The sequence below is a fragment of the Anabrus simplex genome, chromosome 1 (assembly GCF_040414725.1).
Source record: "Anabrus simplex isolate iqAnaSimp1 chromosome 1, ASM4041472v1, whole genome shotgun sequence".
Lineage (NCBI taxonomy): Eukaryota > Metazoa > Arthropoda > Insecta > Orthoptera > Tettigoniidae > Anabrus > Anabrus simplex.
This window is the reverse complement of record NC_090265.1, coordinates 1,173,244,891-1,173,264,693: the sequence shown is the minus strand read 5'-3', so window position 1 is coordinate 1,173,264,693 and position 19,803 is coordinate 1,173,244,891. Positions and strand designations below refer to the sequence as shown.

At 42.4% G+C, this 19,803-nt stretch overlaps 1 protein-coding gene across 1 annotated transcript in view; it reads left to right on the top strand.

The window, feature by feature from the left end:
• The window catches only part of LOC136877260 (organic cation transporter protein), a 265,111-nt gene that overhangs the window by 186,802 nt on the left and 58,506 nt on the right, over positions 1 to 19,803 (top strand). Inside the window, exons 2-3 of the mRNA XM_067151141.2 lie at positions 2,674 to 2,920; positions 16,363 to 16,469. Coding sequence (XP_067007242.1) covers positions 2,674 to 2,920; positions 16,363 to 16,469 — 354 coding nt within the window. The remainder of the gene's footprint in view (positions 1 to 2,673; positions 2,921 to 16,362; positions 16,470 to 19,803) is intronic.

Sequence of the window (19,803 nt, the reverse complement as noted above, 5' to 3'; positions counted from 1 at the left end):
TCATAAATTGACTTTTAACCCCGTTTATCATTATACCATTGCGTACTGTCCATCTCACAACATTATCGAGGTCATTTTGCAGTTGCTCACAATCACGTAACTTATTTATTACTCTGTATAGAATAACATAATCCGCAAAAATCCCAATCTCTGATTCTACTTCTTTACTGATATCATTTATATATTTAAGAAAACATAAGGGTCCAATAATACTACCTTGAGGAATTCCCCTATTAATTATTACAGAGTCAGATAAAGCTTCACCTACTATAATTCTTTGAGATCTATTTTCTAGAAATATAGCCACCCATTCTATCACTCTTTTTTGTAGTTGAATTGCGCTAATTTTTTTCAGTAGTCTCCCATGAAAAAAATGTCGTATGGCTTTTAGTGCCGGGATATGCCAGGACGGGTTCGGCTCGCCAGGTGCAGGTCTTTCTATTTGACTCCCGTAGGCGACCTGCGCGTCGTGATGAGGATGAAATGATGATGAAGACAACACATACACCCAGCCCCCGTGCCATTGGAATTAACCAATTAAGGTTAAAATCCCCGACCCGGCCGGGAATCGAACCCGGGACCCTCTGAACCGAAGGCCAGTACGCTGACCGTTCAGCCAACGAGTCGGACAGTAGTCTTCCATGATCCACCCTATCAAATGCCTTAGACAGGTCAATCGCAACACAATCCATTTTCCCTCGCAGACTATTAGCGAATCTCATTCTGTTGGATGTTCGATGTAACTTACCGAATGTTCTGCTATTGCGCGAAGGTTTTTGACGCCAGGAAATGAGTGAATGAATTGAAACCGATACTCCTTGACAGACGAATACGTAGCATAGCACTCCGTAATGAAAACATTTTGTTACTTGAAAAGTAACACTACTAAAAGCATTCATCCAAAAACTACACTGCTAAAATAAACGTAGAATAGAACCTCTGTTAACCGAAACAAAGTGGGGCGGGGGAGGGGAAGAGGTTTCGAATAATCAACATTTCTGATCATAATTGAAAGGTTAAGAATCGAAGGATTAGATGGGAAAAAATGAAGACAATACACAATATAGTAGGCTACTGCATTTACAAAACTAAACGATGTTCGATAGAGCATGTACTGTAAATATACAGTAGGCCGTACTATATTTTTCTAAAAACATCTATTTTATTTTGTTTTTCCTTTTCACATCGTTTGCTAGACGCTATGGCACGCCATCGTTTCATCAGCAGAACGTCAAAAGGCTTGCTTCGTCACATCTTTCGACGAATCGTGATGCTGTATTCTTCTTTCCTGGCCGTATCTGTACCCATAAAACGAGCACTCTCGAGCTCACTTAGGATCGGCTCGTCTGAATCTTAGAGAATGTGTCCGGCGTTCTTGTACCAGATCTAGTGGCACTTCACTTTTGTTTAAGGCAGCCTCAGCAGTTCGTTTCCATGTTTCCTTAGGACGCCCTCGTCCTCTCTTCGGCTCTTCGATAGCATGAGCTTTCTGTACTAAATTGTGTTCATGTCTTCTTCTGACGTGACCATACCAGCGGAGCTGTTTTTCCTCCATCTTGTCGCTGATGGGCACAACTTCAAAGGTTCCTCGCACATGCTCATTGCGCACTTTATCATGCAGAGTGACGCCCGCCAACCACCGCAATATCCGCATCTCAGTGACATGCATTCGATGGTCATGCTTTTTCTGCCTTGCCCAACATTCGGAGCCGTAGATGAGGGCAGGTCGGATAGTGGTTTTGTACACCTTGCCCTTTAATTTGTCTGGCATCCGCTTAGACACAGAATGCCTGTACGAGACCGCCATTTCAAACAACCAACACTGATGCGGTACTTGACATCTGCATCGATATTACCATCAGTTGTGATGACTGATCCAAGATATTTGAACTTGTCGGTCATCATCAGTGATTCTCTAGCAAGGAAGACAGTGCTGTGTGTAATGCTGTCTAAAAATATTTTAGAAATTTTGTGAGAAAACTCGTATTCTATGCAGCCAATTTTACCAACCCACACTGAATTTATAACTCTTATCTCGAAGACATTGAATATCTCGTTTGCGATGTCATGGCTGGTGTTTTCTGCTATGTCATCATGTTCGTCGTCTGCTGCATTGTTGTCGTGTGATTCATGGAGTGCCATGTCAATAATGTCTTGGTCATTGAAATCGAGTTCCGAGTCATCACCATTTACCCATTCACTTAATTCATCTTTGTTGATCTCTTTACGTTCACAAGGTTTTCGTCTTTCTCAGTGTCGTCCTCAATTAAAAAATCCCGTCAAAATGTTCATTCCAAGAACTTTTCCAGGGTAGATAACCTTATTTTTTCTCCAATCGTATTTAAATTGTTTCGGATAATGGAGGTTATACTGTATTAATATTGGAGCGACTACAATGATTCTAAACTCTTACCAAAGTTAGTCACATTACATTCTTCCTCTGTCAGCCTGCCTTGCACAAACTTAAAAGAAAGATGTTATCAAATGCTACTCCATACTGAATTTCATGCTACTTCCTATTAGTCCACGAAGCCTTACTATCCAATAACGCTCTACCACGTCTTTGGCCTATTATTATGAACCAGTAATGCCTTATGATTATGTAGTGTATTTATTATTTTCCATATAAAATTATCTTGTTCTCCTGGCCCATCAGTTCATTTTGTATTCCAGGTGCCGTATTCCAGAATGCGGGGACACGGGGGAAGAGTTCCGGCCTGCGTGGCTGGAGAATGCGGTACCCATGGAGACACGTTCAGGGGACAAGCTTCCTCTGAGGTGTCATCGTTACGAACTAATAAACCGCAACGCCAGCTTTGAGGATGGTGACAGCTGTCCTGCGGAAATGTTCAATATGAACAGCACGGTGAAGTGTGACGACTGGGTGTTTGAGGGAAACGAGTCTACCATCGCTCGGGAGGTGAGTAATTAATTGTAATAATGAACATTCCTCGTCGTCGATAACAACGAACTCATTCTCCTTCTTTTCTTATCCTTGAGCCATTTCTTCTTCTGGACCAATTTTTCTAAATTATCATCATCTTGTTTTCTTAACTGAATACCTAGTCTCAACATTATCTCCTAGAATTCCCCGTCCTTGGGTTCCTTGATAGTTTTAGCTCGAATTCGATTCCCCACTCGTTTATGAAATTATGACTGGTGAGAGAACCACGATAACGTTAAGTAATGCCATTTAAAAAATAAATTGGTTAAGAGTACATTCCTGGCCAACCTACAAGTGGATTTTCGTCACTTTCGTGAGGCGAATATCAGTATGGAGAGCAAATACCTCACTCATCATCTTACGTTTTACGTCTCATTATGGTACCATCATCGATTTTTGCGGCTTCCCTGTAACCGCATTACCTTTGGTGGTGCGTTTTGTCGGTTTGTGGATTCAACCAGTCTCCGGGCTGAAGACTTAACAGACAGACCAAACAAGTGAGCTGTGATCGTTCTCTTCTCAAACCTACACCAAAATAATAAATTAAATACGAATTAATTACAATTACATGTCGGTATAGACACCGCAGTGCATCTACAGCACTGTAGTTGATGATGAGTATTCTATCTTCCGAGTGGTTTGTCGCCTATGACTTGAGCCTCTTCACAGTTCGCCAGACATTTATTGTACGAGTGAAGAAATTGTTTTTAACTGTGTTTATTGGCCTTCCACAAAGACGTTTTTCAGGTATTTTACCCTCTAGTACCTCGATGATCGATCATCAGACCGTCATGTCGCATTTTATGTTCCAGGCATGATGATGTCTTCCTCTAGATCTGACTGATCAGGTGCTGTTCCTCACCATCTCGGTCTAGCGCGTATGCAATTGTCATCTTCTGTACCTACAGTGAGTCAAAGTGAAACTCGTACGTCACTAAAACTAGTACGCCCTGCATGCTTTTTTATGAATTATAATGTGGACAGTATTTATATTTTCGCATTTTATGTGTGGAACAATAAGGTATTTATTGATTTATTATGTCATCACGGGCTAGTTAGCATATAATGTACTTGAATTTACCAAGATATAACAAATTCTTTGCCGATATGTTGCTTGGGCACGTCAAAATGAAACTCATACAGTTCTTGATGGATAGTTAAGAGGGCACTATAAATACTGTATGTTTGTGTTTCGACAACACATTCAATTTGTTGTGGAGGGTTATGAAGTACAGCTTCCGGTGCTATCATGGGGCATCAGAGAGGGTAATTTTCGAAAGAAGAAATGGAACTGATAATTTTTCATTGGAAGAGAGATAAATCACTACGACAAATTAGTAAAATTACAAACAGGAATCATACAACTCTACAGTACGTTATAAATATATATAAAAGTACATGCAGCGTTACAAATACAGACGAAGTGAGAAGGAGAAACATTTTCAACTTCAGGGAGGTGCGTTGGATAGTACGACAAGTGAAGAAAAATCTAGTGATTAGTGTTCCGAAACTTGCTCTGATGGCTAAGGAACATACTAACAAGAGAGCACATCCAAAAACTATTCGACTTATCCTAAGGAAAAGTAACAGGCATAGGAGAATAGCTAGCAACCAACCAGTTGTTAGGAAGATTCATAGGAAGAAAAGTTGAGCTTCGTTAAGAAGCATATAGAAAAAGATTTTGACTTTTGGAAAGCAGTAATTTTTTGCCGATGAAAGCAAATACAATCTCCTCGGATCGAATGGAAAGGTTGCTGTCTGGAGGAATTCAAATGATGGGGTGAAACCTAGCAATGTATTTACATCCAAGTAACTAAGGTTGTGTTACAAGGAGATTCCCACCTTCCAGTACTTGCCAGTTCCTTATAGCTAGTTTATTATTTACATAATCCATCTTAATCTCTGAGTAAAATACTGAATAGAATATGTTTCGATCCAATTATGGAACATCTTCAGCTAAAGGATTTAACAAAAATTGACAAGACAAATAAAACACTTGTGATGATGATGATGATGATGATGATGATGATGATGATGATGATAAGATAAAATGTTCGTTTTATACCACAGGGTCTTTGCACAAAATGGTCGGTGACAACAAGGATTATTTTTGTCAATTGTCAAGTAATCAGTGATTCTAACCTCAAAATTTATTATATAGTTGCAACATGGCCTGAAACATGGGCAACGCTGTTAAATTCCCCTGTTAATTTTTTTCCATGTGTCCTCCTTTTCTATAATGCTTTGGTACTCGGTGGCCTATTTCTCTTCTGAACTTCTTCCATTTTCCGATCACTGCAATCAGTTCTATTACGACCACGAAAGAATAATATCTACCACGGAACTGAGGAAGAAAACGAAATACCGTGCGAGAAATAAAAGAACCGCGCAAGAACTGTGTTCATAATCTCTGATTTTTAGTCACTGCCTCCTTGATCAGTACGGCAGCTGTTTCCGGCGAGGGTTAATACGGTATTAACTAACCCTCTGCCGAAATAGCTTGGTGAGACCCGTGACTCGTAAGTACGAGTTAACATATTAACCCTAAGTTAACAAACCCTGGGTTAGAGTATATTTAACCCACGTTGATGAAACCGGGCCTAATACGAGTTGAAAAGGAATAGGTCTGAACCTTCAAGAATGAACGTATCGTCAAAGAAACAGGAGAGGGTGAGGGTGGGTGGGGGTCATGAAACCCGTGAAAGTCGACTTCCTACACCTTGCAACACCATCGGTGTAGGAAGAAAACGAGAGTTGATCAAGGGAAGTCGGATAGGAAGGACGACAGCGAGGAACCTTATTTTAATCTTTATATCACTGTACTTTATACCTGTTTGTACCTGCAGTCATTCTCCCGACTTTTATGTCTGTTATATCCATCTTACACATCAGATATCCAGAGTTCACTCACACATCTTTTATAATCATGCATTAAAGTCGAAAAATTAATCCCGATAGTCGATTTTTCAACCCGTAAACACTTGAGTAAAATATTTCGTTGTGGAATATGAATCTGCAGCCACTGAAGAGTGATGAGAGAATATTGATATTTATAGCACTACCTTGATGAAGTTGTTTTTAACATATTCATATCAGACCTCATCCAAAAATAAGCTATAACCATCATCGGCTGCCAAATTCTAGAGAGAAATGAGACCATCGTAGAAAAGAGGATGATGATACCTGCACTACACGCATTCAAGGATTGTTCTCGATTAGAATTAATTTTACTGTAGTATCTGAAGTTTCGCCTGACAGTCAACAACTAATGTCGGGTCTTCAAGCAATGAGTGTGTTGAAGAGCGTCCAACCCTTGTCCCGTTTCCCTACGGGGTCGGGTATGAGGTGAGATGAATTCGTCGTGGCGGTTTTTTTATGACCGGATGCCCTTCCTGACGTCAACCTCATCAGAGGAGTTAATGAGAGATGAAATGAATGACGTGATATATGATAGTAGGGAGAGGGTGAAACCCGGTGCCGGCACATAGCCTACTCCTGTCGAATAGCACCAAGGGGTCTGCTCAAGGCTTAACGTCCCCATCCGACGGACGAATCACCATCAACAGCGTCATATGCCCTCACTCCATATGAGCACTGCGGAGAGGTTTGGAATTTAATCCAGGCTTTTGGCACGCAATCTAGTGATTAGAAATTGTATACCACCTCCTCCCCTACCCTGCCGGCCAACATTCTGATGGTGAAAATTTTTTCGACCAACGGGACTCGAACCGGCTAACCTCGGTGTTAGACCGTTTTTAGACTTCAGCGCCTTAACGATCATGGCCACCAGGCGGGCAGTGTGTTGAAGAGCGTAATCCTCATAAATACTATGAGCTAACAACCATGCTTCGGTTAGGTGGCAGATGCTTCGTGGTCAAACGAATTTAAACCGGGTCACTATCACTTGGGGCAATATTACTCCTTATTTATCCTCACGAGGCTGAATAAAATCAGATCTAGGAGGAAAGCAGCATTGAGCGCAATAGGAGATCCGGTGTGAGTCAGCCGCCTGGCCGCGGTTGGTCCGTAGTCCAACAGATCTGCACTCTGACCGGCCAACCGAGCAGAGGTGGGGTAGCCACGGCTCTACCGTGGCTTTACGCCTCTACATTCGGGAGATAGGACAGGGCTGGACCTCACGGCTGGCCCCAACCGTCGGCTGTCCTGAGAATGGTTTTTTGTGGTTTTCCATTCTCCTGCACTAAGGCGAATGCCGGGACCTTTTCTAGTATAGGCCACGGCCGCCAACCCCTCACCTTTTCCGAGCATCTCCTTCACCGAAACATATCTCCTAGCCTAATAGACGGCGTCACCGTCTAAGAGGCCTGCCTCCCCCTTCAAGGGTTGAATGAAAACATTTTAGTAGCAGTAGTAGTAGTAGTTGTAGTAGTCAGCCGTGAGGGGTGTCAGATGATTTGGACGCAGCCACAACACAGAAAGTTGCTTTCCATCTTGAACACAGTTAGGCCTAGTCCAATTCATCTGGCAAGAAAATTCCTCTTTCCATCACATCGAGGTTGAATGTTACAAGAACTTGCATAGCTACACACTATTGTTTTAATTATTTATTGAGAAATGTTAAGATGGAGGGTAAGAGAAGTAGAGGTAGACCAAGACGACGATGGTTAGACTCGGTTTCTAACGATTTCAAGATAAGAGGTATAGAACTAAATGAGGCCACAACACTAGTTGCAAATCGAGGATTGTGGCGACGTTTAGTAAATTCTCAGAGGCTTGCAGACTGAACGCTGAAAGGCATAACAGTCTATGATGATAATGTGTGTATGTATGAAATGTTAAGACTCTTTATTTTAGGACAGTTTTCAAATGGCTTTCATGAACGCATCTTTTACATCAAGAGGTGCCAAACAGTGACAACGAAGAGAAAAACATTTACTCTTTATACATTTAAACCTTTTATTTAGTGATGGACAAGTTGTTTTTAATATTGTGTTTTACCTATGTTACTTGTGTTTTTGTGTATATTTTAACTATCATTCAGGATCACGGCTGAAGATGTTTTCCCATGGAAAACGAAATACGAACCAACCATTTTTTAAAAATAAATTAATGTTATTGTAATCTAAGAAAATCGTAAGATTTTAAAGTGGTGGAAAAGTGGAACTTCCCAAACGTACAAGTTGGAATCTATATAATGAAATTTATTACTTGTAATAATCAGCTCAAGATGCTCAAACTAGTCTTAACTTCATGGCAGAGCCGGGGATAGATCTCTGAACATTTCGAAGCAGCACCTTATGCTGAAGCTAGACCAATGATGTACAATAAGAGAAATGAAACATCTTCAAGTTCAAAATGAACATGAATCAGGACAATTGCGTGGAATTCGCCCAGATCGTGAAATTTGTATTTATTTTTAATAAAATTTACTCTATATTCCCTATAACTGTAAATTGCCTAATTTGACGAAACTTATAAAGAATAATTAAACTTAGCCTGTATTTTAAAAGAACAAAAACTAATGGCGAATTTCCCATTAAAATGGTCTTAATTAAGGTAAAGCCCCGCCATTTGCCTGGTGGGAAAGTGGGAAATCATATAAATTCATTTTCAAGGCTGTTAACGGTGGGATTCGAAACCACCATCTTCCGAAGGGCAGAATCATGTAGCTAACGTGGCTCTGCCATTGAGGCGTCTCATATTCAAGTTCACATCCGACGTTTCAGTGCCAAATGAAGGTCTTTTTTTCTTTGTAATATATAATTTCGTGTCATTGTTCACATTACTTCTTACCATAAACCTTTCTTATTCATTCATATTCTGTGCCTCATGATTATACGTAGGTCGAGTCATAAGTCATGGCAACTATTTTTTTCTCGCGAATAGGAGACAACACGAAAAATCTAAGATATGCATTTGGAAACGTACGCTATTTACTTGCGTATGAAGCCACTAGATGGTGTATGTAAAGAACAGTGTGGGTCTAAGCATGCCCCCAAGTTCATTGTGTAAGTGAGAGCGTCACAAAATGGAAGTCAACAAGCAGGAGCAACGATCGTATATTAAAATAGCTGTTCTCCGCTGCAGAAATGCACGCCAATGCTATGCAGAGATGCGGAAACATTAGGTGTGCATGCCATGCCCTGTAGAACAGTGGCGAGGTGGGTGGAGACGTTCAAACGGGGTAGAGTATCAACTGCCGATTTGCCTCACCTAGGCCGTCCAGCGCCTACCCCACCGCTGGCAACGCACAGCGGAAACCTTAGGTGGTTATTTAGAAGGTCTGTAACCAGTGGAGACCTGTCCTTTGTACGTAGTCTTGTGTATTTGCTGTCTATATTATAATACAACAATGTTTACCAATGGCCTGTGTTCTGTCACTTTCCTACGAGAATCTCCTTAAGTCAGAATTTGTCTTCAGGCACTGTGCGTAAGTACATGCCCCTATATTTCCAAATGTTAATCATAGATTTTCCGTGCTGTCTCCTGCTCGCGAGAAAAATGCAGTTGCCATGACTTATGACTCGACCCTCGTAAATATCCAGACTCAGCCCCTTTTCGCTCTCGCACAACAAGACCCCATAATAGATGCAAACGTTAACGACATAATTAATTATTGTCATTTCCGTGTTGATGAATGACTTTTTGTATAGGTATTGTTCGATGGATGCTCCACCAATCGACACTCCACACAGTAATTTATACAAGTGTAATAGTCAAGTACCTGTTTCGATTCACTTGGAACCGTCCTCAAGTCATACAATACATAAATTAAGAAGAAATTAGATTAAACACACATTACAAACAGATAAGCATAAGAATACACTTGAAGTAACCAACAAATGTTATGTGCCGTATAAAACATCTTGAGTTTAAAAATAGCTTCCTTGAAGAAAAAGATGACATACGGTAAATGGTCAATATCAATATTTGCGCGGTGCTGTGTTGTCCAACTAAGTAGACAGGCGAATACAGGCGTGAGTCCAGCACATAATAAAACTATCAAAATCATCTTACCTTGCGGCTTTTAATTCTGCCCCCATATGCCATTAACGCTTTCACCTACTATAGACCATATCATCAACAAGTAGGTACTCCATCGTACGAAGTCTTGAAACTCGCTAAACGAAATAAAACAACCTGCTTTGGTCTCATCTTCCGAAATACAGCGTGGTATAGTTGATAACAAAGGGCAAGATAGAAAGGAAATGTGCACATGGATGGAGAAGATTATATTGGGATCGACATCTACGATACAGTAACCCTAATACGAGGAGCGCAAAATTGGGAAAATGACTCCATCATCATCGTGATCGCTAACCTTCTGCGAAGAGAAGGAACTCGAATAAGGTGAATGCCGTTGTAAAATACAGTAGGTCGCAGTTGAGAACTCTCGAAGTTGCCCTTTTAATCCAGCTCCGCTGTTGTGAGTGATACAGGTGCACTGTTTTAATAGTGGTGGCGCCTGACAATATGTATGTATGCAACCTCGTACACAATATTGTTAAGAGTGTTGCCGGTAGAGCAACGCTTATTCGCTACGTCTTGTTGGTAGCCCAAGAGCCAGAACATCGGGTACTGAAACGGATAAAAATATCTGTTGCGTTATTCTAGGGATTAAAAGCTGTAATTTTAATGTATTTATAATGGGCGAATGCTATCTCATAATCGGTGTTGTTATTGTCTTCGGTCGATGTTTCCATAAAAAGTCCACATCTAGTGGTGAGGATAAGAACTGTGCCGGCTGCCGAAGCCTATCGCACTCCTCTGGGGCAATGATTAATGACTGACAGTTGAAATTATATTGGAGAATGTTGCTGGAATTAAGGATGACAAGGAAAACCGGAATACCCGGAGAAAAACCTGTCCCGCCTTCGCTTTGTCCAGCACAAATCTCACATGGAGTGACCGGGATTTGAACCAAGGAACCCAGCGGTGAGAGGCCGGCGCGCTGCCGTTTGAGCCACGGAGGCTTTCCATGATCTGTATTTTGAGGTATTGCTCTGTCTACTAGCAACAATATTTAGGGTCTAAACAGGTCGTTTTTTGTTAGTATTTACCAAGTGTGATTTAGTTTTTCAAGCAAGAGGAAAATCATTTCAACATACCTGCTGTCAGAGACGATATTTTAACCTTGGATTTCCAATTTTGTGTCTGACTACTCACTGTAATCTAGATAATAATGAAATTGTATATTATTACTCTATATAGATTATTATTGGTGAATCATTTGTGTTGTTAGCAAACTAGCAGAAATTCGTTTCGAAGGATGGTAATGTAAGATTTTCAACTTTGTGCACCCTTCACTTGAAATGTGATAAACCCTTCATGACACTTTAAACTCTTCATGACACTTTAATAATCTGCAATAGGGCTTATAGCCTGAATATTTTATTTTCTGGAAAAATAATTACCATTCCTTGAACCTTGAAACGTAGGGGAAATGGGGGGAACTGAGCTGAACGTGGGTTAATTTCAACTTACAAATTCCAGTTTGAATATCCTCACTTTTATTTACAATCTTTATTGGTGAAATACAGATTTCTCAAAATCTGGAAGATCCAGAATCCAAGAGTAAACTCGGACAATTAAGCAATTTGTTTTTCCTCTGAATGCTCACTCAAGCTAGTATCATAATGATGCCCACAGCCGTCGTGAGAAAAAAAACTTTGCGCTCATTGTCGGATCCTGTCCTTACGGAAAATTATAAATAAATATCCTTTGCCAATTAGCACCACGCTGCTTGATAGAAACTGTTGGGTGGAAGAGGAAATTCGCGGTTTGGTAGAGAACGGGTCATCTAGATTTATTGATATGATCGCTGTCCTCTAGGGTTCAAGTTATGGTTTCATTGTGGTTCGTGCCTTCAGAATGAAATCGAATGAACGCCAGCCCCGCAGAAATGAAGAGAGGTGCCATTGTTGTGAAACCGTGATTCGTCCGAAAAGAAAATTTGCGAAACGAACACCTTATCATTTGCCACTTGCCACAGTATCCAGCTCCGAAATCTACCCCGTGGAGTCCCTGACGTAGTGGCAAGTGATTGGGGTGCAAGATACGTGCTACAGACGACTGACTGGCTGTTGTGCCGCCTTTGGGGGTTATCCGTGATGGCGTACAACACATCTGCACTAACTCCAGAAGTCACAGGCGCCTTTCTAACTGGAGGAAGTCGGGAGAGTGACCCTGTTGTACGCAAACGGCGTTCCACATCACTAAAATTAACTGTGGCCGGTTGACGTCTGTGTGGAAATATATTTTGGTAAATGTGTTGTTCTTGTTGTGCGTTCGCTGTTGATTCACCGTAAATTAAGAGCATATCAACGTACTCATTCGTTAAATACATAGCGAAAGAATGAACAGCACTACTGGGACTGCGGTATTTGAGTGGAGAATGTTAACATCCATATCCCAATAAAAGTGTCATGTTTGTCGAATGGGGAACGAACAGATGTGTGCTTGATATCCTAAGCTCCAATTGCAAAACAAAATATAGCTCGAAGAAAGATTCGAACCATCAGTGAACGGTGCGTGGGATAGTACCTATCCTGTTTAGCCAACCGACGTGTACACATCATACTCAATGTGGGTTCACTTACTTTTCACCTAGTCGAACACTTTTAATACCTCTATATCGTTGTTTTCAGCATTCCCTTCATATTTTACAATGTTAAATCATTTGGCAACTTTAGAGGCTAGTTTCCTCCGCGAGTTCTACTCAATGCCATGATACAATATTACAGGTAGGCAAAGGAATTTACAACTTCCGTACTCTTGATGTTTGAAGGGTGGTCAAAGATCTACATTTCAAAAGGGCAGAAGTCTCCCATTGTATATTATAATAAAATGACCTCTTACTGCACACTGCAGAACTTTTTATTTATTTAGCTGTCTGCCTCGACTGTTGTAAATATGCATGCATATTTATTACGCACAGTCCTATATAGAGAAACTGATTAAAGGAAACGCAGAAGTGATGACCACAAATATGCCACTCAAAACAAGTTGTTGAATTGGAATGGAATGGCGTATGGCTTTTATTGCCGGGAGTGTCCGAGGACAAGTTCGGCTCGCCAGATGCAGGTGTTGTGATTTGACACCGGTAGGCGACCTGCGCGTCGTGATGAGGATGAAATGATGATGAAGACGACACATAGGCTACACCCAGCCCCCGTGCAAGCGAATTTAACCAATTACGGTTAAAATTCCCGACCCTGCCGGGAATCGAACCCGGGACCCCTGTGACCAAAGGCCAGCACGCTAACCATTTAGCCATGGAGCCGGACAGTTGTTGAATTTATCTCGTTGTAGAACGCGCAAAATAGGTTAAAATAATTGCGTTGTTGGATTTAAAATATTTAATAAATTACCCTCAGATCTAAAACAAAAATATTATCAGTTAACTTTAAAAAATGTCCGCCTCTGTGGTGTAGTGGTTAGCGTGATTAGCTGCCACCCCCGGAGGTCCGGGTTCGATTCCCGGCTCTGCCACGAAATTTTAAAAGTGGTACGAGGGCTGGAACGGGGTCCACTCAGCCTCGGGAGGTCAACTGAGTAGAGGTGGGTTCGATTCCCACCTCAGCCATCCTGGAAGTGGTTTTCCGTGGTTTCCCACTTCTCCTCCAGGCAAATGCCGGGATGGTACCTAACTTAAGGCCACGGCCGCTTCCTTCCCTCTTCCTTGTCTATCCCTTCCAGACTTCCCATCCCTCCACCAGGCCCCTGTTCAGCATAGCAGGTGAGGCCGCCTGGGCGAGGTACTGGTCATTCTCCCCAGTTGTATCCCCGACCAAGAGTTTGAAGCTCCAGGACACTGCACTTGAGGCGGTAGAGGTGGTATCCCTCGCTGAGTCCGAGGGAAAAACCGAACCTGGAGGGTAAACAGATGATGATGATGATGATGATGAACTTTAAAAAATTGTTAATCGTATATTGTTTTGAAGAACATTTTGAAATTTATGAGTATAGATGCTGAAATTAAGTACTGCTAGTAGCTTGTACAGCAAATTGTGAAAAGCAAACAACCACCATATGGTTCCAAGTTTCCTGGGTGAAATTATAGTCGGCCTTTATGATCTAGTTGTTACCACTGAAACTCTCTGGGCTCACCTTCTCTCCGTTCAGTCCCTGTAGGATTGGCCGCGTCTACGGGGACGTCCCCTAGCAGATATGGCTGTATATTGATTTATTAACATTTGTATAGCGAAGGAAAGTCCGTAAGTTCGCAACAACAAAGCTGCAAGCCACAGCTCTTAGTAACTTCACATCACAGTCTTCACGGTACGCTAACACGCTACTGCCTGATACTATAGCGATAGCGCTAGTTGCGATGGTATCAGCCGTCATACGGCACCTAGCCATGCACCATACCACTTAGCGGAAGACCATTGAAATACGTACAGAAAGTAAGAACATTCTGTAGGAAAATCGGCAATCCTTTAAAGACTATTACTTTTCCGAGAACCTTCAGATTATAAACTTTAAATGAAGGGTCGCTCGTTGAAATCTGTTCAGCCGTGTTTTTTTTTTCCCAGTAACAACTTATCTACTTATCTAATTATACGTTCCCAGGTCGTGTCTCTCTGATACAACGAACAACTGTCACTTTATTATTGCGTTCTTCTTCTTCTTCTTCGTCGTCTTCTTCTTCTTCTAGGCCCTATCCTTTCCGGATGTCGGCAACCATCCTGACTGTGCTTTCTGTTGTGAACTACTTGGAATAACTCTGCCGATGTATTGAGAATACCGTCTCCGAGGTTCTTTTAGCCAGGAGATTAGTCTCCTACAAACAACTCTCCTCCTAGGTTTCTTTCCTTGCAGAATATCTTGGTACCCTTGGAAATATTTGGGTGTGATACACCGCGAACAAGTGTGTACTGCCAAGGATGCAATGCAATGAAACCTTCAACACCTCAGTCACATGTTTAGAAACAGAAGCAGATGCCATCTACTGCAAGAAATACTTCAAGAAAATAAACCCAAGAGAAGAGTTGTTTGCAGGAGACTAATCTTCTGGCTAAAGAAACCTCGGAGACTTTATTCTCATTACATCGGCAGAGTTATTCCAAGTAGCTCACAACATAAAGCACAGTCAGGATGGTTGCCGACATCCGGAATGGATAGGGACTAGAAGAAGAAGAAGAAGAATAACGCAATAATAAAGTGACAGTTATTTGTTGTATCGGAGAGACACGACCTGGGAACGTAAACTTTTACAAACTCAAATGTTCTTCTCCCAATACGTAACGCAAATAAAGAGTAATAATTAAAAGTTTACAATTTGGTTGTCCTTTCTTCACTTTGCCTTGGTACCGTGTAGGCTATAGCATTGTTCAGATCTCTGTCATATGCTTGCGACCAGTACATTGACGTACACATGCATTGCACATGAAGCCCGTACTGCACCGTATACACTACTACCAGTTTTTACATGAAATTACAGGCTCGACTCCGAGCATAGGCAGCAACATCTGCTGTATTGTAAACAAGCAGTATAATTGCTTGTGTGTATACTGTGCTCTCTGCTACTTACAAAGGGACTACACACGCCCTATCACACACCATACCTAATTCCCCAATATTCCAAACTTTTTTGGGAGTTGCATAGACAGGTAAAAAAAAGAGAAATGGCGTATGGCTTTTAGTGCCGGGAATGTCCGAGGACAAGTTCGGCTCGCTAGATACAGGTCTTTTGATTTGACTCCCGTAGGCGACCTGCGCGTCTTGATGAGAATGAAATGATGATGAAGACGACGCATACACCCAGCCCCCAGGGAAATTAACCAATTATGGTTAAAATTCCCGATCCTTCCAGGAATCGAACCTGGGACCCCTGTGACCAAAGGCCAGCACGCTAACCATTTAGCCATGCAGCCGGACTATAGACAGGTAAATTCTGGATATGTGTACAGTATATGCATTGTGAATAAAATTCTAATTCATATTATTTTCTGCAGAATGTTTGTGCAAAAATGGCTGATGCTCAATCACACTGGTATGATGGTCTATTTGCAATTTGCTTTTTGTCGTACCGAAACAGATAGCCTAGGCGATAATTGGGATAGAAAAGGGTTAGGAGTGGGAAGGAAGCGACCGGGGCCTTAATTAAAGTTCAGCCTCAGCATTTGCCTGGTGTGAAAATGAGAAATTACGAAAAAACATCTTCAGGGCTGCCGACAGTGGTGTTCGAACCCACTGTCTCCCGAATGTATGCTCACAGCTGCGCGACTCTAACCGCACGGCCAACTCGCTCGTAACAACATAGTTTTTCTTTCAAATCTGTTAACTAAGTTGAGTTCAAGTGCTGTGTGTGGTTCAACAGCTGTGGTACAACTGGCACTCCAGCTGGAAAGATTTTCAAAGATTCATTAAATGTATTCAGAATATTGTTGTATACAGTAACTCACACGAATTGTTGGATATGCAGTCCACTAAACAATTGTGTTTCTTGTTTCCAGTTTAACCTGACCTGTGATGAGAACAAGTGGAAGTTGACACTGTCAGGATCGCTGATCTATGGCGGCATTCTCATCAGCAGACCTCTCATGGGATTTATATCAGACAAGTGAGTAACCTCCAATATATTCTAGTATTTTGGAATCTTAACAAAAATGAGACTGTCCACAGTAAGTAGTAAATCTGTTGTAATTTTAACGAGGTTGGTCAGTCTCATAGATACAGGGGTTCACGTGTGCTAAAATGTTCTACTAGTTTACAATTTCTTTCCTTTTTTCTCTTTCTTCTTTCTTTTCACATATCATATCCAAATTGATCTAGTATTAAATTTGAAGCAACGGTCATGGCCTAATTATGAAATAAGCAGGTATTATATTTCTGTAATCTGGCAGAAGAAATGGCGAATAGGATATTAGTTCAACTGGTTAGATGTTAGAGTAACACTATGAAATTGTGAAGTTACAAGTTGAAATCTAGATCGAGCAGTTTCAAATTTTCTCTGATATTTCAATACTTGAGAGCCTCCGTGGCTCAGACGGCAGCGCGTCGGCCTCTCACCGCTGGTTACTGTGGTTCAAATCCCGGTCATCCCATGTGAGATTTGTGCTGGACAAAGCGGAGGCGGGACAGGTTTTTCTCCGGGTACTCCGGTTATATCACTTTGGGAGTGGCGACCCCATCGTAATAATAGCCTATATATGATTCATTCATTACATCCCTGACCCGGTCACTGACTGAAAAACAGGTTGTAGGTTTTCATTTTCATTTCAATACTTGAACGACCTAATACGCGAATTAACCTTAATATTCACATATATTTCTCACAAACCTTCAATGAAAGTAAATCTGTAATCTTTCATAACTTAGTGAAACGGCTTCCAAACCCTTGTAACATTTGTTGGATGCTTACGTAGAGATAGGGCGAAATCAAGTGAGGTATTTTAAGTGGAATTAATACCGTAGGTGGTGAATAGATTTGGTATAATTCTGCATGTTTCATATTGCTTATGGAAGTGGATGTTTGGAATAGTATTTCCTTAACCGTCCGCCTCTGTGGTGAAGTGGTTAGCGTGATTAGCTGCCACCCCCGGAGGTCCGGGTTCGATTCCCGGCTCTGCCACGAAATTTGAAAAGTGGTACGAGGGCTGGAACGGGGTCCACTCAGCCTCGGGTGGTCAACTGAGTAGAGGTGGGTTCGATTCCCACCTCAGCCATCCTCGGGTGGTCAACTGAGTAGAGGTGGGTTCGATTCCCACCTCAGCCATCCTCGAAGTGGTTTTCCGTGGTTTCCCACTTCTCCTCCAGGCAAATGCCGGGATGGTACCTAACTTAAGGCCACGGCCGCTTCCTTCCCTCTTCCTTGTCTATCCCTTCCAATCTTCCCCATCCCCCGCAAGGCCCCTGTTCAGTATAGCAGGTGAGGCCGCCTGGGCGAGGTACTGGTCATTCTCCCCAGTTGTATCCCCCGACCAAGAGTCCGAAGCTCCAGGACGATGCCCTTGAGGCGGTAGAGGTGGTATCCATCGCTGAGTCCGAGGGAAAAACCGAACCTGGAGCGTAAACAGATGATGATGATGATGATGATGATTTCCTTAACCTATCATATTCCATGTTTTTCCCTATATTTTAATATTTTGGGGATAAGATAGAAAAAATATGGCATTTATTTGATGTATAGTTGAATAGTGAAGCATGAACATTTGTAAGTACTGTATCGAGTACCATCGTCCATGGTTGAGGCAATACAGCTACAATAAAAATGTATGCAACTTGCTTATTGTTAAATGACACGTTCCTGACGAACTGCAACTGTCAGTACATAATTGTGCCCATATCAGAATAACATAAAATAATACAATCAAATGGATGAGAAACTGACATATTGGTTAAACAGTCTTCTTCTTCTTCTTTTCTACCGCTTTTCCTACACATGTAGGGTTGCGGGTGCGAACTGTGTCGCACATGTGGATTTGGCCCTGTTTTACGGCCGAATGCCCTTCCTGACGCCAAGGCTATATGGAGGGATGCAATCACTATTACGTGTTTCTGTGGTGGTTGGTAGTGTAGTGTGTTGTCTGAATATGAAGAGGATAGTGTTGGGACAAACACAAACACCCAATCCCCGGGCCATAAGAATTAATCAGAAGCGATTAAAATCCCCGACCCGACCGGAAATCGAACCGAAGGCCTCAACGCTGACCATTCAGCCAATGAGTCGGACATATTGGTTAAACACTTCACGGTATGAAGTGAGGGAGACGAAGTGAGGGAGACGCCTGGCAAATGAAGCTCGATGTGAAGCATTTCACGGCGTGTTAGTGTTGGTGTAGGGGAAACGTCCTTGATTATCAGCCCGGCGATATGGGGGTTTTAGTGTTGCTATCGGCAATTTTTATTTTATTCCTGGTCTCCGTTACTCTATTGTGTAACTGCACTATACGAACAGTCTGTGCATTTCTACTCCGAATGCTTGGAATGAGTACATAGTTTATTATCACTGGCCTCTTCAAGGACTGTTGTAGAGGTGTGCTACGTACCATGCGCAGCGGAGAACATCATCATCATCATCATCTGTTTACCCTCCAGGTTCGATTTTTTCCTCGGACGTAGCGAGGGATCCCACCTCTACCGCCTCAAGGGCAGTGTCCTGGAGCTTCAGACTCTTGGTCGGGGGATACAACTGGGGAGTATGACCAGTACCTCGCCCAGGCGGCCTCACCTGCTATGCTCAACAGGGGCCTTGTGGAGGGATGGGAAGATTGGAAGGGATAGGCAAGGAAGAGGGAAGGAAGCGGCCGTGGCCTTAAGTTAGGTACCATCCCGGCATTCGCCTGGAGGAGAAGTGGGAAACCGCGGAAAACCACTTCCAGGATGGCTGAGGTGGGAATCGAACCCACCTCTACTCAGTTGACCTCCCGAGGCTGAGTGGACCCCGTTCCAGCCCTCGTACCACTTTTCAAATTTCGTGGCAGAGCCGGGAATCGAACCCGGGCCTCCGGGGGTGGCAGCTAATCACACTGACCACTACACCACAGAGGTGGACAGCGGGGAACAGCCTTACAATATTAAAAGTGTTCATGCGAGTGCCAGTACCTCCTAGGAAGATGAGAACCAGGGTTCGAATCCTGATCTACGTATTACCTTTTTATTTTATTTATTTTATTTTTTTTTTGCTAGGGGCTTTACGTCGCACCGACACAGATAGGTCTTATGGCGACGATGGGATAGGAAAGGCCTAGGAGTTGGAAGGAAGCGGCCGTGGCCTTAATTAAGGTACAGCCCCAGCATTTGCCTGGTGTGAAAATGGGAAACCACGGAAAACCATCTTCAGGGCTGCCGATAGTGGGATTCGAACCTACTATCTCCCGGATGCAAGCTCACAGCCGCGCGCCTCTACGCGCACGGCCAACTCGCCCGGTATTTTTATTTTTACTTTCAATGTG